This window comes from Lacerta agilis, chromosome 8 (genome assembly GCF_009819535.1).
Source record: "Lacerta agilis isolate rLacAgi1 chromosome 8, rLacAgi1.pri, whole genome shotgun sequence".
Classification (NCBI taxonomy): domain Eukaryota; kingdom Metazoa; phylum Chordata; class Lepidosauria; order Squamata; family Lacertidae; genus Lacerta; species Lacerta agilis.
The window spans coordinates 63,696,283-63,718,167 of record NC_046319.1 but is presented as its reverse complement, the minus strand read 5'-3'; the positions used below and the strand labels follow the sequence as shown (position 1 = coordinate 63,718,167).

The window sequence follows — 21,885 nt, the reverse complement described above, 5'->3', positions numbered from 1 at the left end:
AATTGCTCGCGGCCCCTTTAAGGCAGGAGGCGGCCGGAAGTGCTGGCGGCCGAGTCGTGGAAACTCCTGCGCATGCTCGCTACTTCCTTCTACTCCCCCTCCCCCCCCACGCTTAACAGCCCCGGACTCGGCCGCTCGGAGACGGTAAGGGGGGGAGGGAGCAGAGGGCGACGTTGCAGCCGCCACCGCCGCGCTACGGGAGCCGGGAGGGACCAGGACGGGACGCAGAGTGCGTAGGGACGAGGGAGGGGGGCTGCGCCTAGAGTTGCGCACGGCCACCGCCGCCGTACGTGCCGCCGCCGGGAGAGCGGACGTCGCCGCGCCACTGCGGGAGGAGGGGAGGGGGGAAGGAGGGAGAGAGGGAGGGAGGGGGGAAGGAGGAGGAGGCTGCTGGCGCGTCGTCCGCTGGCCTGGAGCGAGAGGGAGGTGGTGGTGGGCGTGGCCGCGGAGAGGCCACACCTCTCCTCCGGGGATCCCCGCCTACTTTCTTTCCCCATCTTGAGGGCCTGTGAGGGGGCTTCGAGGGCAGGGAAAATGGGCGCGGAGCGGAAGCCGCGCTCTGGGGTTTCCCTCAGGCACTTTTGGGGCAGCAGGGGTTGGGGTTTTTAAAATAGTAATAATAATAATGATGACGCCGACGACGATAATACTGAGCTGAGATGCTCTGGTCAGAGGCAAAGTGACCAATGGTGGGAAAAGGATTACTTCAGCTGCTGAAATTGCCACCTTTTTCTTTAAAAAAAATTGCTTTCCTGAGCTGGGCAGCAGTGCCTTTTAACAGTGTCAAGATATTACTGATATAGCTGCACATTTATTTATTTATTTACTTATTTATTTTGAGGGAGAAGCTTCATGCCCTGAGGCTCTTATAGAAATAATGTGTCCCTCAAGAAACTGAAACCCTTAAAAAGGTGAGGAACGCCAGACATGGATGGAATTAAGGGTTTAAGTAAAACAAAACATTATAAAGCCCCTCAAAGTTAATAGAATAAAGTTCTGGAAAAGCCTTCTAGCGCTGGGTTTATTACTTATTTTTATTTATTTCAGTTATAGCAAGGAGCAGAATAAAACGACTGTCCTTCCAAGTACATAACGGAAATACCTTTGCAAATGCATAAACAATATATGAAACTTGCTCCCACAGAATGTGGTGGCGGCCCCTAACTTAACTTCAAAACATGATGCTTGGGTAGTTCATGTTCAAGAAGAAATCTATGAGTTCAAACAGCATCGCTGGACATGTCTCCCCTTGCTTTAGGTCCTATTCCTTAAATAGTTCTGATGTAATAAGATCGGTGGGGTGGGTGTGTAGGCAAGAAATGACTTTCATTTGTAAAAGATAAATAATGATTAAAGGGTAGTTGTGATTCCTGGATTAGATATCAATAAAAACCATAAAATGCGCATTTTTTAAAATGCCAATGGCGTATTGATGCCAATGGGTGCAAAATTATGCCTCCGATGACCCTGGTGTAGACTGCAGTTTTGGTGAATGTGCAATTTATCTCGAAGATATATGCTAGCTGGAATCCCAATTCTTTAAAAGCCTGTTTCTCGGTTCCCAGAGTGTTTTTCTCATCATTTCATTATGGCTTCAATTTATGGGCTATATGATTATGGTGGTGGAAGAAAGCAGGGGTTTTTTCACCCAAAGAAGAGAGGATTGTGAGAGAGCAAACACTAATTGTTAAGTGCTTGAAGGGGATGGGAAGGATAAAGGCAGAAATATGATTTCATGGACTATCTCAACATTTAAAGCACACCCTTTACCCATAACAATAAGCAGCTAGGCATTCTGAATTGTCAAAGATAGTATAGTCAATGCCTATGACCCTACTTATCATTATTAATTTTAATCAACCTGAAATTGCAGCTGTGGTCTGTTGTAAACACTATTCATTAGGACTTCTGAGTAATCATGTCTAGGAAGGTTGCAAGTATTGTGATCACTTCAAATCAGTGGGCTTTTCTTTTCAGTAAATATGCATAGTGCCTTTAATAATTTGTTTCCTGAACTTGGTTGTCAAAAATTACCTTCCAGATCTAGTTACAGGTAGGTAGCCATGTTGGTCTGCCATAGTCAAAACAAAATAAAATAAAAAATTCCTTCCAGTAGCACCTTAGAGAACAAACTTAGTTGGTCTCTAAGGAGCTACTGGAAGGAATTTTTTATTTTATTTTGTTTTGACTTCCAGATCTACTCCTTCATTCCTGTATCTTAACAGACAAAAGTGCCTAATTTGTGGACTCCATTTCTACAAGATGGGGTGGTCACCCCTAGCTCAGATCACTTTAAAATTCATTGAGGATGGGTTTATCAATAGCTATGAGGCATGATGGCTATATGCAACTTTCGGCTCAATGGTAGTCTCCAAGTTAAAAAGTATGTTGATAGGGAACCCCAAAAGTAGATGCCTGCTGGTTTATGTCCTGTTTGTGGACTTCCCAGAGATATCTGACTTGGAAATAAGATAACTGAGCAAATGGACAGTTTGTCAGACCCCTGAGGGCTATTCCTATGAGCATAACGCCAAAAAAAGCTTTGCTTTCTATGTCTTACCAAGCCAAATGAATAATGGAACAGATACTCTTCTTTCAATAAGAGCCACATGGTAAAATTTCTTGAATAGGGAGGAACCATAGCTCAATGTTAGAACTTTGAAAGTAGAAGGTCCCAGGTTTGGGGCCCTGTCACTTGGTTGAAAATATCTGGTAGCTGGTGAGGTGGGGTGGGGAAGGACCCTTTAGCTGGGCCCCTGAATAACCACTGCCAGTCAGAGCAAACAGTGTTTAGCTAGATGGACAGCTTTTTAAGAATATATACACACTACTTTTAAAGCACATTCAAAACACATTTTCTGCCTCAAAGAATTTTGGGCACTGTATTTGTTACTATGAGGGAATTTGTTACTATGAGGATTAAGCTACAGTGGCCATAATTATTTGAGGGGGGAAATGTGCTTTGAATGTGCTATCAGTGTATATGGTATGTACTCTGCCTGTGATAATAAACCAAGCTACACAACTTTCTAGTTATCAGGTACGGTCCCTATTTTTTGTTACCGGTCTCTAAAAAAATACTGTGTTTGCCTTTTGTTGACGCCTTCTTAAAATATTGCTCCTAGTGTTGTCTTCTTCAGAGTCTTTAGAACTGTGTGGGGCAATCCTATAAGTGTCTATTCAGAAATAAGTCCCACTGATTTCTGTGAAACTTCCTTTAAAGTGCATGAAAACTAAGGCAACATGTTGAACAAAGCCTGCCATTTCACACATGAAAGGCGCTGAAGTACATTTTGCATTGTAATGTTAATATTGTCAGACAACTGCATTTTTGTAATATGGACCATTTTGGGGGGGGGAGCCATGTTGGTTTTTAAATGGATGGAGGGTATGCTCTTTATTGAAAATGAAGTTAATGGAGCATAGTTTTTAACAACATGGAATGGTAGTGGTGGGCTCCTCCTGCCCAGACAGCCTGCATCTCCTCTCTACCCTAGCCTGACTCATGATCACTGTAGTAATAGCCTTTTAACATTTCAAACCTGGTACCTACCTTCCTGTCAGCCAAGCATGCATTTTAGGGAGCAAGCTTTTCTTTGACTATTTAGCTGTACAATAGCAGAGTTGCTGTGCAGCCTGTGACTTGGTAATGGTCCTGACACACTAGTTGAAGACCAATGCAGCATTATTATTAAAATTATTGTTTTAATATTTATTGCTCATTTTTAAGCTTAAGATTCCAGGGCAGGTTACAGCACAACACAAGTAATGCAACTTAAAACCAAATAAAAAATCACAGATGTACACAAAAATCAAACATTTTGGGGCTTCAGTTTTGGACACTGATGTTTGCTTCAGCTTAACCCTTTCATGTGATTCGGAGAGGGGATAGAGAGAAAGCACAGGCATATATAATCTCTTGAATCTTGAACTGCTCAATGGAGTGTCCATGTTCCCTATGCTCTAGTTGCCCTGTGGGAAGAATCGTTGGAGTGTTACTTTCTGTCTTTCCTCTACGGCACGTGGTATGACTCACAGCTTGCTAGGACTGTTGCATGTGTACTCATAAGTGAGTCATGTTGAGTTTAAAGGACTTTACTCCAAAAAATTGTATGTAGGATTGCAGCCCTTAATCAGTGAACTGGTTGAATAAATTTGCTAGTTCTGCAGCAAGATAAAAATCCGGTCCTTCTGAAGAGGATAGGACTCCTGCATCTTTTATAGTTGTCTTGCAAACTACACCTGCTGAAATTCATTCTACACAGCTGGCAAAAGTGCAGGTGCCTTGTCTTCTTTTGCATTTGACCATATTGCACCAGTTTGAGAGAAAGGGGAATGTCTCTGAATAAGGTGATGAATGCTCTCTGCAGTTTTTAGATGTACTTGTATTAGAAAATATATATAAAAGAAAAACTTGGGGCAAGCCAATGTAGCCAGTAAGGCCTTGGCACTTTCCCCTTCCCAGGACTTCAGTGATCTAAAGATTACGGTAACTGAGCAACTGAAATGTGATTTTTATGAGCTGTTGCTACAGGTGGTAGTGCATTTGGTCACATGTGACATGTTATGTTTGTGCTAGAAAAAATATCTCTCATTTGGCCAGAGATGATAACTTGTTTGTCCTTGCAAGAAAACCAAAGTCACCTTCTTATTTCTTGCTACAGCACACTTGTCATCCATTCTCTTGGACTTCATGTGGGCAAATGGCAAATGCTGAAGTAAGCATCCCTGTAGGGGATGTTGTCGTCGTGCCAACTGAAGGAAATGAAGGGGGCAACCCAGAAGATACCAAAACTCAGGTGATATTACAACTGCAGCCAGTGCCACAAGGGTAAGTTGGCAAGTCATCAGCTAGGTGTGTTTCTATGATTCTGTGTAGAATTCAGTCTTGGGTGCAGCATTTAGAACTGTTGAGATGTAAGTCCACAGGGTAGGCATAAAGGAAGGCAGTTGTGTGCAAGAGAGAATTTCAACTGAAGTTTTAAGATCTCATGCCTCCAAAATAGTCCTGAAAATGCGAGGGCAACACCAGTAGGTTGTAGGGATGCAATTTTGAGCTTTCATTTTACAGCTGGATAGAGAACATGTATTTGCAGGTTTTCTTCCCCAGCTTGTGTAGATAGGATTTAGGGGCTGAGGTTGGGAAGAGGAAGTTACCCGGTAGTTTATAAACTATTTCCATTTTACTTGACTCACGGAGAAAGGCCTCGGGTGCTGATCTTGGCATTTGAGCAGGTTGATATGGAGGCACGTTTTCCTTTAGATTCTCTGGTTTCAAGCCATGCAGAGCTCTAAAATCATTTCTGTGCTTTACATAATGCGCTTACCAGTGGGTACTTTCACAGCAGGGTTTATCAAGAGAGCTCTGAGACCAGTACAGCTGTAGTGGCCGTGGAAACGCACACCATACACAAGCTTGAAGAAGGCATTGGTAAGTTTCCTCTGTGGCGATACGATGCATTGACACCATTTCAACAGAGTTGTCATGGAGCATAATTTGCAGCTTTTGTGTACCAAGGTTCTCCTACTCCCATGGTTGGGTGGATATGCAGGTAGGGCCCCAGAAGTAGTTATAAGAGTGCTATGTTGTCCAAAACCAGTTCAGACAAGGTCTTATACAAGCCATGATGGTTAATGCAGGCAGAGACTCCATTCACATGTAATGATAAGTAATGGTTATCCATGATCATGCCATCCCTTCCTCCTTTGCATGTAAGGTGAGGGGGGTAGCTTTTACTTCTAGCTAGCATCAAACCATAGCTCGATGATTTCTCTAAGTGCAGCACACTATGGTTTGTGTGACAGTAGTTTGGTGCATTTTGTTAAGTGAGCCAAACGCCTCTCACTTTAAGGAAGTGGCTGTAGCTCAGTGGTAGAGCATGTAGTTTGTGTGCAGAAGGTCTTGGGTTCAATCTGTACATCTCCAGGTAAAAGGATATCTGGTAAGCTTGAGATCTTGGAGTGTCGTTGCTGCTCACTGATGCAGCAGTAGTCTGACTTGATACAAGGCAGCATCATATATTTATGTAAATGGCACGCGCTTTCTAAAGGAATGGTCTCTTACTTTCTCCTGCTTCTACCAACAGACCCCAGCACCATTGAAACAAATGAAGAAATTGAGATTGCCTACCCCATCACCTGTGGAGAGAGCAAAGCCATTCTCCTCTGGAAGAAATTTGTTTGCCCAGGAATCAATGTCAAATGTGTCAAGGTAACAGCACAGTAAAGCTATCCTTGCCAGCTCCCCTCTCTCTGTTCTCTGTTGTTTGTTTTTTGACATAACTGTTCTCATTTATTTATTATTACAGTTTCACTGGAATTTCCATAGGAGGATTATTTGAAGTACATGCAGGTCCCACTTTCCAAATTGTGGGTGCTCATTATACAGAATTATCTGAATATAAGGAATTAGTACCCACACTGCATATTCAGATATCCAAATAGCTGGACCTATGTGTAGTATTGTAAGCAAATAAGCAGCCTTAAGCAAGCTTTAATTTTTTGTGTGTTTTGCTGGTCTGTGACAGCTGTTTCAACAGAAACCATGGGGGAGGGGAGGGAGAGAGATTGGATAAATAAGAAAGCATTTTTGTTTCCTTCCTTGTTTGCCTTTTGCAAGGTTTTGGAGGGTTTTTACAGTTTTTTTTTTCATGGTTTGGGGGTCAAAATTCTGTGGTCAGGAACGCATTAGAAATTTCCCCACTGGAATCAATGAAAAATGTCAACTTGTTATGTGAACACCCACCTAACGTATTGTGTTTGGATAGTGGGACCTGTTGTGTGTGCACGTTTCCTGGTGTCAGCACTATCAGTTCAGGAGGCAGAATCTTGCTTGTAGGCTTTCTGGAGGCTACTGTAGAAAAAGGATGCTGGACTAGGTGTACTTCTAATCTGACTCAGCAGGATTCTTCTTATGGAAATCCCACCTGGGGCACATATAAGAGGTTTGGGAGGTTTGAACCATCTTATTAATTAGCCTCTCTTTTGCCTCCAACCTGTTTACGCTGGGCAGTTGGCTTCAGCCAGTAATTGTATGCCCCAGGTTATAGGGAACTGGCAGGGGCCATCTTGTAGCAGTGTTGGGAAAAGAGAATATGGAATCCTGAAAGTGCTCCATTGGTCACCACTATTCATACATTTTGTGATAAAACCTTGAAAGACAAATGTGAAAAGTCTGGCATGTATGTCTGGATGGAGGTAATGATAAAAGGGGCCCAGTTTCTAACCCAGCATTAGAGAAAGCACATCACACCAACTAGTCAACGGTGGGAAGTAGATTAAGGTGGGTGAATAGCTGAGCTGGCCCACTTAGCATGCCTGCCATGCCTGCTAATTCTCTGGTATCCCACAGGGCTGACCAATGGGAACTAGAACACTCAGATGCTGTTTGTCATGTAGGATGAAGAAAGCGGTATTAAAGATACAGTATCCCTCCTGTTCTCCCTTGTATCTGATCATTGCAGAGAGAAGAGCAGAAAGATGGCCTTGCATCATTTAATATTACATTAGTGTAAGAATGGGTACTGAGCGAGAAGAATAAAGTACTTTTTTCATGCAGTGCAAGTTAAACTGTGGAACTCGCAGGAGGCAGTGATGGCCACCAGCTTGGATGGCTTTGAAAGATGATTGGACAGATTCATGGAGGACAAGGACAAGGCTACCAATGGATGCTCACCATGATGGCTATGCTCTGCCCCGGCCCACAATCAGAGGCAGTATGCTTCTGAATACCTGTTGTTGGGGAGAGTGCTAGTGTGCTCAGGTCCTGCTTATGGGTTTCCCACAGGCATCAGGTTGGCCACCGTGAGAGTAGGATGCTGGATTAGATGGGCCACTAGCCTGAGATAGGATACTGGGAGAAAGGAAGGTCTGTCTGCCCTTTCTCTCTCTAGATGCGAAAACTAAGTTTGCTAGTTCCTGGTGTGATTTGATAAATGTCCACCTGCGATTGATGGCGGCTGCTGTGCTGACTTGGAGATGGCATATGAGACAGAGTTTCTCCCATTTACCCTCTTCTTTCTCTTCGTTAGTTCAATGATCAACTTATCAGCCCAAAGCATTTTGTTCATCTGGCTGGCAAATCTACCCTGAAGGACTGGAAGAGAGCCATTCGCCTGGGAGGAATCATGCTGAGGTAATGGCCTTCTGCCACTGTAGCAGCCTTCCACCAAAAGCATACTTTTCTGTGCAGTATCCCCCCCCCCCCGCATTTAAGTTCCCATCTTTCATCTGTTGGTTAAAAGTGGTGCTGTTGGTTCAGCATGGTGCACTCTGAGATAACAAATGTTTAAGATGGGATTGAATCCTTTTGGCAATTGCATGTTCCCTCAAATAACGTCGGAAGAGTGTCCTGGGGCAGAAATATGAACAATACCAACTGAGGGAGTGGCCAATAATTAGCACTTCTTTTCACAACATGGGCTATGTTTGGACATGCAGTCCCTATCAGTGTCACATGAGCATTTCCTCTGACCATGATACCATGGACTTGATGTCTACTGAGATTCCAAATACCATGGCCTCAGTAATGGAGCAAAGAGCAATCGCTCCATGGCAGCTCCCACACACTAGACTAAATCTGGGGTTGATAACAATGTCTGGAACAGGATATCAAGGCTACTGTGCTGCCCAGTCCTTCTTACAGACAGCTGACAGGGGGTTGTTCATGGAGTTCCCATTCTTTCTCACCAATGCCAGTGGTAATTCTGGGTTGGCTTGCTTTGGTGATGAGTCAGAGAGCAGCTGAGTCCCAGAAACAGTCCTTCCCGGACTAAATGTGCGTGTGGAGCAGATAACCATATTAGAAATTTGCCTTTACCTTTTTGTTAGAGCTTTTGCTATGGGGTTGTCCCCACAAAATCTGAATTCTTCAGCTTTTATAAATCATAGTTATATTCCTTGAAAGGTGGGATAAATATCTGTTTGAGAAATAAATACATAAATCTTGCAAATTTGTGATTTGTTTAGTCTGTTTCTCGCATTATTAAAGAGGGCAAAGAGCTACCACGGGCGCAGAAAGGCCTGCTCAGCTTCCTGATTGGCTTCTGAGATTTTGCCCCATGTTGCCCACAAACTTTTCTAACCTTTCTTTGCGAATTAATTAATTAATTGCTTGTATATACCACCTTTCCTTCAAGGACCAAAAGGTACTGTACTTGCTTCTCCACCTCCTTTTATCCATACAACAACCCTGTGTAGGCTGAGACCAGTGACTAGCCCAAGGTCACCCATGACTGAGTGGGGATTTCAACCCTTGTCTCTCAGGTCCTAGTCCGACACTCTAACCAATACACCACATTGGCTAAAATTACACAAGGTAAAATTTACAAGAAAGAAGTATGCTGAGCAATGCATCCAATACCAAGTTCTGGCATTGTTCTGTGTGATTGCAAAGTGCCCAGTACCACACGGCCCTGAGCACCTCTAAAAATGCATCATGCCAAAAACGCTTCATCTTCTTGCCTTGAGGACTTCAGGCAAGAATCCAAACAGAAGGTTCATTTCCCATGATCTCTTCTTTTTTCATTCTCTTTGCAGAAAGATGATGGATTCTGGGCAAATTGACTTCTACCAGCATGACAAGGTTTGCACAAACACCTGTCGCAGCACCAAGTTTGACCTCCTGATCAGCAGTGCCAGGGCACCGGTGCCAGGGCAGCAAAGCCTGGTACAGACTCCCACCTCCGCTGACGGTAGGGAACAGGTGAACAGGAGTAGAATTCATTCCTGCCATGTGGCACTGCTGTCTGCCATTTCCCGTCATGCTGTCTTCTCTTAATGAGCTAACGTTAAAACAGTTTTCTTCCTACTCCCTTTCCCCATGAGATTAACTTTGCCTGGGAGGGAGCCCAGTGACAGAACAGTAAAGTGGGAATGGGGTGAAAGTAGTAGACCTTCTGAACTGTTTTTCTCTTTCTTTGAGAAACACTTGACAAATGAATGGGAATTTCCATGGTTCTAGGAAACAATTTTTAAGTGTATAGACAACTGAGAACCTACTTCTCTGTGTGCTGAAAACTCCCCCTTATTTTTGGTTCTTAAAAATGTACAGAATGGTGTATTTTACAGCTAAACCTTTCAGGCTTTCTTCTGGCAAATTAATACTCTCAGAAGCCTTACCACTGTATATGCTACAGGTGGCAACAATTGTAGCTTTAAAAAGAAAGAAAGAAAAAAGGATTGTTGTTTTTTAGAGTGCCACATACAGTACATGGCATGAGTTCCTTTGTAATACAGATTCTAAGAAAGGGGTTTTTTCATTTAATTTCCATTCCTTATTTCATACGAACAAGATTATGATATTTCGCCAACCTTTTAGTCAACTTTTAGTCATGTTAGTGAGAGAAACTTTTCCATTTCCTCTTTTTTCCTTTTTTCCATTTGCTGCAGTTAGAAGATTAGCTTCAAAGTCTTTATCTGTGGGTGGAACTGAAGCTTTTAAAAAATGCATTAAATCAATCCGATCCTGATTCAGTCTGCAGCTGGTACATTTTATACACAGTACCTGGGTTTATTCATTTTGCATCAATTTTTTTTAAAAAATATGTTTGCACCAACATAGCCCAAATACTGTGCCAGTACAAGCTAATTTTTTTTAAATAAATCATGCAAATTTGCTTGTAATTCCATATATTTGCTTAATTTACTTTGCTTCTCCTAGTTGTAAAAAGGAGCAAATTGCCAAGCAGAGCAGTGAAGCCCTACCCCTGACCACTGGACATCCTGTTTGGATTACCTGCTGGCTTCTGAAATGTCACCGAATGTTGCCCACACACTTACAAGTGCATCGATATGGACTAGAATCTTGCAAGAAAGAAAGAAAGAAAAATTAGATTCTCAGCATGCAGAACAATTTGCCCGATAGTAAATCATGCCATTGTGTTGTGCAGTTGCAAAATGGCACATTACTCATGCCCCGGAGTGTATACCAAATATGTGAATTGTCTTTCACTTCCACCAAATGTGTAAAATAAAATAAGAATAAGAATAATCAGCTGTCCTGTGATTACATTTCAAACATTTAGCTTGTTTTGCCTATGTGGAGTCAAATACCTTGGTTCCTTTTGAAATGTATTTATTTCGTTTTGACTTGTAGCTCATCTCATCTCAAAGGCTTGGGATGGGTAAGAAACAGTATGTTTTAATAATAAAGTCCCAATTGCCAACCTTTAAACCCATGTCTCTCAAATTCAAACATTACCGTAAAACTGTGCCCAAGCCACTTAATATAAGCCTGTAGGTATTACACACACACACAAAATATTTGACTATTTTTCTTATCGTAATCCTCCATTGCTTGATGAGCACATAAATTATTTATGTATTTACTGAATTTGTGTATCATCCTTCATCTGTGGACAGTTCATAATGTAAAAATACAAGATAATAACAAAATACGTAATAAAAACAAGAACAAAACCAAAACAAACCAATAAAACCCCACTCCAGCTGTACCTGAGAATCTACTATTTGTTGAAATTCCTTCTGTTCCCATAGATTTATTTTTTCCTTTACACTTTTTATTAATACAGTGCCTTGCTTGTTGATGGTGGTGCAACTGAGATCTTGATCCTATTGCATTTTGGGACGTTAGAGCACATCACAGTCCCTTCCACGAATCTGGTTGACCACGGCCTGGGCCAATAAGTGAGCAAGCGGCCTTCTGTCATCTTTCTCATCTCAAGGCCAGAGAAAGATGGTGCCTTCTTCCAGTTGGATAGGGGATACACATGTAAAATCACACATGCATAGGTCACCTCCCAGGCTGTATGTGAAATATTGGCTTGTGCAGCTCAGGCCTGTATGTGACGGATTCTACGCATGTAGGTCATGTGAAAAAATTATGCCCATGTGTAGGAACATCCAAAGAGCCTGCAGGCGGGGAGGTGTGCTCAGTGAGCATGGGAATATGATCTGGCTTCCCTCATTACACTGTTGCTTCTGGATAAGTTAGTTTGTTTTCTTAACCAGCCCATTATGGCTTCCACATGGAGACCCCCCCCCTTTGTTTACCCAGAGTGGACGTAATTTAAAAGACAATTACACCCGCTCAGTATCTGCATGGCTGATGCTTGGAATATACAACATGGGTATTGTGGTTTTGTCAGCTGCTGTTGTTATTGATCTTTAAACTGGCCCTTGGTTTTTTACTTTGCTTAGTTCAATCCATGTATTACAAATCAGGGTGGCCGTGTGTGTGTGTGTGTGTGTCGGGGGAAACTACAGTGGCAATGAAGCATCTTCAATTGTATCCTCCCTTCTGCAGGAAGCATCACTCAAATTACAGTGTCTGAGGAGAGTGTGGAGGAAGGGATTGAATGGAACCGTGCTCTGACAGCAGCAGTCACCATGGCAACTGAGGAGGGAATCAAGAAGGACCCAGAGGAGATTTCAGGTATGTCTCTGCTGTTTGCCTGAATGACTTAGCAGCCCACCTGCCCAGCACCCCCTCCCCATCTTCAGGCAGCAAAATACTGCAAAGAGCTGTGTTTGTAATTTTATTTATTTAAAACATCTCTCACCTTTTCTCCAGAGAAATCAAGGTGACTGACAACAAATTTTATAAAACCGTAAATTAACAAATTCAAAACCTCTTTTTTACAGCTGAACACTAAAACACAAAGTTGATATTAGAGATTTTTTTTTTTTTTTTGCAAGGGGGCAGGACATTCCACGGACATTTTAAAAGCCGAATTTGTTTGTAAAACTCCACACTTCAAAACCCATGGGGTTTCCTCCCCATCCATACCCCATATTCAACATTTGAATTTCCAAAATTCAATATTGAGTTGTTCAGTGAGTTTTTCACAGGTGGGGTTTGATGGATAGGATGGTGAGCCATGTGAGATCGTTTTATGGTAAACATGGAGAGTGGGGTTTTTTTGGAAGGGAGGAGTGGGGTTAGCAGAGAGCTGACCTGAAGATGATTCTCATGACTGTAGATCAGGGATGGAGAACCCACGGCCCTCCAGATGGTCCTGGATTCCAGCCCCAGCCAATGTGGCCAGTGGCCAAGCATGATGGGAATTGTAGTCCAGGAACATCTGGAAGGCCAAAGATTCCCCAACCCTGTTGTAGATGGCAACGCATCAGCTGTCAGCTAGAGGAGGCCATTTGGACACTATTTCAATTATTGGCTGGTTCACACAGGCATGCACATTGCTCAGCAGTGCCTCCTTGCTTGATTGTTTGTACCTAAATGTGTGACTGCCTGAAGTACTGAGTCTGAAAAATCTGCCCCCACCCCTTTTGGAAACTGAGGCACCATGTGCTAATTGGTGCTAAAATTTGGAAAGCTCTGCTTTTGATCTTGGTGACTGTTTAATTGTGCAAATCATCAGTTGGATTTTTAGTCCTCACTGGCTGCTGCTCCTAGCAGCTAGTATTCAGTGGCATACTGGCTCTGCAACTGGAGGTGCCATTGATAGTCTTATCCTCCATGAGTTTCTTAAATCCAGGCTGGAGGTCGAAAACAATAGGCTGGCGCTGGCTGGTCTAATCCTTCCAAGTCCAGCATAGTCCATGTGTCATGCCCTGTGATTTGGTATTTTTAAAAATGTCCAACCCCTCCACCACAAGGATGGCTTCAGTTGTCTTATTTAGAACATACTGTTCAGGCAACAAAAACAACCCAGATTTGCATATATTGCTTTACTTCAAATATATGCTGCTTTTCAACCTGACAATGTGTCCAAGATGGGTGAGAATTAAAGAAAACGGACACACAGCAACTTGATCAGATTTTGGGAGGCTGATGAAGACACATGGGAGGAATGCAGATGTAAAATGCCCACTTCCAAGTGCTCAGGTATTAATGCTGCTGCTTTAGCTGCTACGATTGCTGTTCTTTAAAGGTTTGCAATGATTTGGGGGGCATGATGTGATGGGATGTAAAACTCCAAGAAGTCATAGCAATATGGAATTCCCTACTGCTGCTCTCTATATCTGGAGTTGAATAATATTTTTTAATTATTCTTTTTTGCAAGGTGAGTGCCCTGATGGCTAGTTTTACTGCACAGTTCTATGCAAGCCTATTCATGACTAAGCCCCATTAAATTCAGCAACACGTGCTTCCATGGAAATGTGTGCAGCTTTGCAGCCTTAGAAGCCAGTTTCCAGAGATGCCTCCTGCTATACGATGGTTTGCTGGTCTTGACATGATTGCCAGTCTAGCTTTGCATTGCAATTGCCAACTGATACTTCCTTCCAAATCTTTCTCTTCCCTTGTGCCAGAGGACACACTGATGTTCTGGAAAGGAATCGCTGATGTGGGGTTGATGGAAGAAGTTGTCTGCAACATTCAGAAGGAGATAGAAGAGGTGCTGAGAGGTGTTCAGCAGAGGCTTGGCCAGTCACCCTTCCAGGTTACCGGTGGGTAGGAGGTCAGCAGTCTCCATGTCAATATGAAATGAACTACCAGTGGGATAGACTTTCATGCTTTTTTATCTTTGAGACGTGTAGCTGTGCACTGTATTTAATAAGTCAGTTTATAATCCTTCCTTCAGTAACAGGACTCCCAGGGTGGTGTACCCTCCAAATATAACAACACTATAAAAGCCATGTTCCAGAAAGGCAGCTAATGAATGTTTTAAAATAAATTCCCACCCCAAATGAGTTTTATTCAGCTGAGTTCCACTCACAGTACATTCATTTAATTTAGTCACTCCCATTCATTTCAGTGGGTCTGTTCTGAGTATGATTAACATTCCATACAACCCTTGAAAATTGCAGAAGCCACAGCAAAACTCACCAAAATCCAGAATGGCTTTAAAACAATACTAATGTTGCGGTCCCATAAACCCCCCTAGTGGGGAACTGAATGGGGCTTAGTTCTCGGCAGACATGCATAGTACTGTGTTGTTACCAGCCATAAAACAAGCAAATAAAAGTAAATATAGTCTTGACCTTATGCTGGAAACACATCAACATCAATGCCAAGCGAGCTTATCTGGGAAGTGCTATAACCAGGTATTGACTACTTGGGGTGGGGAAAATAATTACTTTAGAATATTTACATTCTTATTTTCAACAAAAAAGTTATCTCAAGTGGTTTCCCCAGGGCAACAAGTGAAATATTCTGTTTCCTAAATAATTTCTCCCCTAAAGCTACTAGAATATGCTGTTCATAAGAGTCTTGTAGGCTGAAACGGGAAGGTGGGCATGAGCAGCTCCTGGCTTTCAGACCTCTTGGTGAAAGCCATTGGAGGTTTGGGGATCAGTGATATAAAAGTCCTCTCTCTATCCTTCTTAGTTGCTGTGGTTGCCTTTTCAGGGCTACATTAGCCATAAGGGAAAGGTCTCCAGTACAGTAATCAGTTGGATTGATGGATTATTTTGTTTTATCCTACTCTTCCATCAGGGAGCTCAGGGTGGCATACATGTTTCTCCTGCTTCCGTTTTATCCTTGCAACGAGCTAGGTTAGACACACACAGAAAGAGAGCACTCATGCTAAATGCAATTGATTTCTTTGTCGCTAACACACAGTATGCGAACCAGCATGCATAAAAATGTAACATGGGGATTTGCTTTGAGATGCCTGGGTTTTGTTTTGTTTATTATTATTTTAATTAAAATGATTTCTTTCCCCAGTGAAACTTCCACAGCAGTTTACATAATAGCAATAAAGTCAATTCAACCAGTCCCTGCCCATGGGTATACATAACACAAAAGGAAAAAGAGATGAGGAGGGAAGAGAAAACAAGCTCTAATTCAATAACAGTTCTTACATTGACCAAATGAAATAGAACAGGACCTTTTCTGTGCCAACTGATCATTATATGGGTACTGTGCAGGATTTTCTTTTATAGGTTGCGGTTCTAAACTAGGGAACACAGTGGGAGTTACTTCTGAGTAAACCTATACAGTGGTACCTTGGTTCTCAAACTCAATCCACTCTGGAAGTCTGTTTGACTTCCAAAACGTTCGAAAACCAAGGTGCGGCTTCTGATTGACTGATTGGCCCCGGAAACAATACCGTCAGCCAAAACAGACGTTCGGCTTCCGAAAAACGTTCGCAAACCAGAACACTTACTTCCGGGTTTGCGGTATTTGGGAGCCGATTTGTTTGTCAACTAAGCCATTCGGGAACCAAGGTTCCACTGTATCAGATTGTGCTGTAAATGGGCCAGATCCTGATGGGATGCATGGATGGTTGGAATAGCTCTCGCTTGCATTTGCACAAGCATGCCACTAACTTGCAGTCACTGGGAAACAACAGTGGGATATACTATTGCCCTCATATCCCTTTTCTGGGCTTCCCATAGTTATCTGGTTGGCCACTGTGGAAAAGAAATTGCTAGAGTAGATAGGCCTTTAGTTGATTCAGCAGGACTTTTCTGCTCTTAAGGAGACTTCTGGCCTAATTCTCAAAGGCCTAGTTTCTGCTTTTAATCAAACATCCAAGGATCACTGCCAATGTTAAATGCCAGCAGAGGTGCTTGGACATCCCACAACAGTTATCCATGTGCAGTTCTCGAGAGAGGAACTGTCAAGAGGAACTTTTCATGGCTTTTCGTCTTGATTTCCTTCTGATGTAAATCTTGACCCATTGCACCGTATTAATTTATTAATATTCAAAATGAAGAAGAATATGTAAACTACCTCTGTATTTCATTCAAGATCACTTTGTTAGCTGCAGAAGCATTAGGTAAATGCAGTACTGCCAAATAGAAGAGGTTCAAGCTCTTTGTCATGAGGTGCTCTCTCTCTCTCTCTGTCTGGATGTTGGATTCCGTTTAGAAAACTAGACAATAACCCATGGAAGTTTTTCTGTAGACGCTGCTGTCCTAAATAATGTTGCTCACACTTTTGGCCTGATGGACACTGTCAAGAGAGTGCTGGACAACAGGAAGAGTCAAACAGATCAGGGAGAAGAACAGTTTCTTTATACTCTGGCAGGTATGGTAATGACTGGGAGTACATTTCTTGGGATATTCTAAATCTATCATCTTGCTGTGCAATAAATGTGTTTTTGTTGTTCATTTCGCCTCACAGCCTAGTCAACTTTTCTCAAGACTGCCATTCTTCTGTTAAAGAGATACTGCAGTTTCTTAGTATTCAGATTCCCATTTCCATTGCTGCCGCCAATGTTCTCCAATGCTTGTATCGTTTTGTAAACTTGTTTTTTTTTTTCCCTTTTCAAATATTCTGTGAGGACAGTGTGCTTCCCTGCTACAGTGGTACCTCGGGTTACAGACGCTTCAGGTTACAGACACTTCAGGTTACAGACTCTGCTAACCCAGAAATAGTACCTCGGGTTAAGAACTTTGCTTCAGGATGAGAACAGAAATCACATGACGGCAGCAGGAGGCCCCATTAGCTAAAGTGGTAGCTCAGGTTAAGAACAGTTTCAGCTTAAGAACGGACCTCCGGAACAAATTAAGTTCTTAACCCGAGGTACCGTGTTTCTCCTAAAATAAGACATAGCCATAAAATAAGCCATAGCAGGATTTCTATGCATTTGCGAAATATAAGCTGTTCCCCGAAAATAAGCCATACCCCGAAAATAAGCCATAGTGACGTGGCACCTCCCATTAAAACAGCCTGGAGAGGCATGGCTATGCAGCGTACCCATGCAACGCAGTTAAAATAAGACATCCCCTGAAAATAAGCCATACTGTGTTTTGTTGAGCGGAAAAAAAAATAAGACGGTGTCTTATTTTAGGAGAAACATGGTACCACTGTATACAGTTTCGGCCCCACAGTGCTATTTTTAGTCTTGTCATTTTTTAAAAACAACAACTGGCACTTGCAAGACAGCCCTCTCCTTTCTTCTTGAAGCAATGCCCTAGTAGTCGTAGAAGTAGCCCCCGCTACAGTAAGTTATGGAGCAAGACTGTAGCCTTTTTCAGGAAGAGCCATATTTTAGTGGTAGAACACATGCTCTGCACGCAAAAAAAATTCCCAAGTTCAATCTTTGGCAGCTTTGGTAAATGTTCAGGTAGCAGCTGTTGGGAAAGTCACGATGGACAATATTGAGTCAGATGAACCAATGATCTGACTTTGTATAGGCCAGTTCCATAAGTCCAGAAGGACCCAGGATTTAGGCTTCCTGAAGTAGGAGATACTGGCAGTGAATTAGCTCAAAATAGTCAACATCTATTGCCATTCTGAGTCCCTGTCTTTCTTACTATATTTCCCACAATCATTTTTTTAAAAATGCAAATAGCAGTCATGGGAGATGCTCAGCAGGGTCTGGACTGTGGGGAGTTTTTAACCATTTCCCTTTTTATGGTGTGTGTGTGTGTGTGTTACCTCCCCCTGTCCCTGCTCTTTGCATTTGGAAGAAAGCTCCCTTTGATGCCAATGGCAGCTTCCCTTGCTATTTAAATAGAAGTTAGAGGACTTTTGTTGCTACTGTGGCTCTCTTTCCTTGGTCCCTACAGTCCTGACACAGTAACACACACACAGAGAGAGGCTAATATGGGAGGGGTGTTTCCGGCTATCCTACCCCTTGCCTTCAGAAGTCTACAAGCTGCTATAGGAGAGAGATTGTGAGCAACATCATGGGAGGGGCTTTTCTCAGACCAAGCTAACTTATTATTTTGGCTTTTGGATGTTGTTAATTTACAATGCTAAAATGTTGGTGGGGGGGTTATATGTTGTTATATGTGATTGTTTTGTCGTTGTATCATGTTATTAAAAATTGTTCCTGTATGGTTTGATTTTGAAATGCATTCCTGTTTTCTTTGTCATCAGCTAATTTGGGCATGGTTTCTTTCCTTCTTCTTTTTTTGTAGAAAAGTGACACACAAATAAAATTACAAACAAAAGAGTACTGGCATTCTTAAAATGTGCATTTTAATTGCATTCATACCTAGTTTTTCCATAAGTTAAAGCACCGTTTCTATACCTAATACCAATGATTATGTTTTGGCATGTGTGCATATGTGTGTTCCACTTCCTTATTATTGGTAGGGTTAGTATTAGCTGTGTATGGATTTCCATTTCTTGCCAGAAGGTATGAATTGCATACCAATGCTCTGGATTTCTGTAAACAAGTATGATAGCCTCTTCCCACAGTTTTCTAATGTTTGAGGACACTTTTGATGGTTTAAATACATGTAGGCTTGAATATTTAACACATGATGCATCTTTCATTCTAATAGCTTGTTGCCTGCCCTCCATAGCATTGGTGTTGGGAGGTTAGTATTTAGGGAGGGAGATTCTTGGCTGTCATTTCCCCCCTTCCACCCCCTTCCCATTTTTGTTCCCTAAAAGAATTGGAGTTGTCTGCAGAGACAATCTGTTCCGCCCACCTTTCCATCCTTTTGATGGGGAGCAGCAGAAGTGGCTGAAAACTCTTTCCCTGCCAAGAAGCTGCTTTGCTACTCTTGTGAAAATAATCTGTTTTTCTCACTCCCCCCCCTCCCTTTTGGCGCTTTGAGGAGCCCCTGCATTCTTGGCAGCTTCTCAAAGGTTTCTCCCAGTTGACTGTGTAACTTAATTTCTCCTTGCAGACCTGGACCGCCAGCTGGAGGAGCAGAAGAAGTTTGCCAGGGATCAGAAACTAAAGTCCCAGACTGTTCAGAACGTGGTCCTCATGCCTGTCAGCACTCCCAAGCCACCTAAGAGGCCCCGGCTGCAGCGTCCAGCCTCGGCCACAGTCCTGAGCCCTTCCGCCCCCATCCAGCAGCCTCAGTTCACAGTGATTTCGCCCATCACCATTGCACCCATGGGGCAGCAGTTCTCTGTGAGCAACATTCCAATGGCAACCATCAGCCAGAGCTCCAGCCCAGTGACTGTCCATACCTTGCCATCAGGCTCGCAGTTGTTCCGCTACGCCACGATGGTCTCTTCCTCCAAGACCAGCTCCTCCGACACAGTGACCCTTCACCCGTCTTCTAGCTTGGCCCTGCTGAGTTCAGCTGCCATGCAGGACAGCAGCACCCTTGCCAATGTGGCCACCGTGGTGAATCCTGTGGAACTGGTGGCCATGGAGTCTGGCCTGACCTCTACCCTACAGGCTGTCGAGGGCACTTCAGACGAGGGACAGACCATCATAGAAATAGACCCGGCACCTGATCCAGAAGCTGAGTCAGAGGAGTCTGGGGCCAAAGCTGTGATTCTGGGAACAGAACTGAGGACTGAGGAGAAGGTGGTGGCTGAGGTCGATGAGCACCAGCATCAGGTCCACAACGTAGAGATTGTGGTCTTGGAGGACTAGCCAAAAAGCCAGATTGTAAAGTTCCTTTGGGGTTCATCGATTGTTTATTTGTTTTGCCTCCCTTTTTTTTTTCTTTTTTACAGCCTTTCAGGTAAGTTCCCATAGGATATTAAAGAAAAAAAAGATTTTCACATGGGAGAGCGCAGCCTCCATTTGTACTGAAGGGGGGAAGGGAAAGGAAACTTATTATCCTGCCTAATCCTAAGCACTCCCACAGAAGGGAAACAAGCACCTGCTGTTACCGAGATCATCGCACAGCGTGTGATTACAGCCCATAGACCCAGTTTTGAAAAAGACACTTTGTCTACACCTTGTTTACACTTCAACTGTTTTGTCTTAGAAATTAATGAAGCCGGGTACCTGAAATGTATCTGACTAATGGATGAGAGCGATTGTGGGGAAATGGGATCCTTACTTATTCCTCAGCTCTCAACCACCGTAAGAAATTAAATTCTGTGTTACCTTATCAACTGTGCTAGACTTTTGATTTTTGGAGAGAGAGGGGGAGAAAAAGAAATTGCAACCCCCCCCCCCCACCTCATCCCAATTTGAGAGACCACAGTCCCATCACTCAGATGCTGGTGCTTTTTGTTTTTTGTTTAATTGTCTTCATCTTTCTGCAGCAGCTCACACCCTTGAACTGTTTTTGCCCTTTTGTGGCACCTAGAACTGGATTCTCAGCTCTCCCGGTGGTTTTTATTTTCAATAGGTGCAGTTACGAGACTTTCAAGAATTGCTTAAGCCTTGCACGCACATGCACACATACACACAAATCAGACATAGCACCCAAGCACCACCTGCCCTTTTGAGTATTGGATTGTCGTCCTGGATGTATCAAGTGTGGGTTGTGCTGTTGCTGTGGGCTCAGCAGGCCAGGTATACCTGCTGCTTACTCTGCATGCTGGGAACCATACCAAGCTTACTAGATAAATATATATAGATATATATATATATATACACGTGTGTGTGTGTGTGTGTGTGTGTGTGCATGTTTGGTGTTCATAACACTTTGAGAAATAGGTCAACAGGATTCTAGCCTGGCACAACACTTCAGCAATGTGACTGCCTGGTCTCTCTCTCTCTCTCTCTCTCTCTCTCTCTCTCTCTCTTTTGTTTCTTTAAGGAAAGGGAAAGGAGTGAAAAGGGATTTTGTTTCCCTCCCCACTTGGTTCATTTCTTTAAAATAGGAAAGTGAGACTTTGGGGAAACCTGTTTGACAGAAATATCTAAAGCCAGCAGTAAGAATACAATACTTTGGGGCATGGGTAGAGTGCCATTTGTTTTGTTTGTTTGTTCATTTTTTGCATTAAAAATTAAAACAGAAACCAAAGGCTAACTGGATTATTATGGCTATACCAGGTTCTTCCTCTCTCACCCATTTATCATAGAGCAACCCCATGGAGGCTGAGTGTGTAACTTGCCCAAGATCACTCAGTGCCTTCCATGGAGTGTGGGGCTATCCTATTCTAACCATGACACTATACTAATACTCAGTTAATGGTTATGTAGACTGGGTTGTATCCAGTGCTGTTTTTCTAGAAAAAGAGGTGCCGGAACGCACCATGAACACCTCCCTCATTCTCTTAGAGTGGCAATGGCTCCTACCTGAGAGGTGCCGGAACTGAGTTCTGGATGAAAAAAAGAGCCTTGGTTGTATCCAACTAATCTCGGATCAGAGTAGACCCGTTGTGCCTGTTGATTTCAGTAGCTCTATTCTGAG

At 43.0% G+C, this 21,885-nt stretch overlaps 1 protein-coding gene across 3 annotated transcripts; it reads left to right on the top strand.

Moving 5' to 3' along the window:
* Nucleotides 1–88: 88 nt before the first annotated feature.
* On the top strand, nt 89–20,631 carry GMEB1 (glucocorticoid modulatory element binding protein 1). Of its 3 annotated transcripts, none has more exons than XM_033157931.1 (10): nt 89–144; nt 4,665–4,831; nt 5,349–5,431; nt 6,087–6,211; nt 8,031–8,134; nt 9,538–9,692; nt 12,266–12,394; nt 14,233–14,370; nt 16,775–16,897; nt 19,459–20,631. In XM_033157931.1, exons 2-10 carry the CDS (start codon nt 4,704–4,706, stop codon nt 20,163–20,165), a joined length of 1,692 nt encoding a protein of 563 aa, XP_033013822.1. In that variant the 5' UTR covers nt 89–144; nt 4,665–4,703; the 3' UTR covers nt 20,166–20,631. The 3 variants fall into 3 exon arrangements, with proteins under 3 accessions (XP_033013822.1, XP_033013820.1, XP_033013821.1); XM_033157929.1 differs by having other exon boundaries at nt 5,346–5,431; XM_033157930.1 differs by lacking the exon at nt 89–144 and adding an exon at nt 159–229 and having other exon boundaries at nt 5,346–5,431.
* Nucleotides 20,632–21,885: the final 1,254 nt, after the last annotated feature.

Coding starts and splice junctions, on each gene's coding strand:
- GMEB1 (XM_033157929.1), top strand. CDS start 4,704: ATGGCAAATGCTGAAGTAAGCATCCCTGTAGGGGATGTTGTCGTCGTG. Junction 8,135..9,537: donor CTGGGAGGAATCATGCTGAG/GTAATGGCCTTC, acceptor TTCTCTTTGCAG/AAAGATGATGGATTCTGGGC. Junction 9,693..12,265: donor GACTCCCACCTCCGCTGACG/GTAGGGAACAGG, acceptor TCCCTTCTGCAG/GAAGCATCACTCAAATTACA.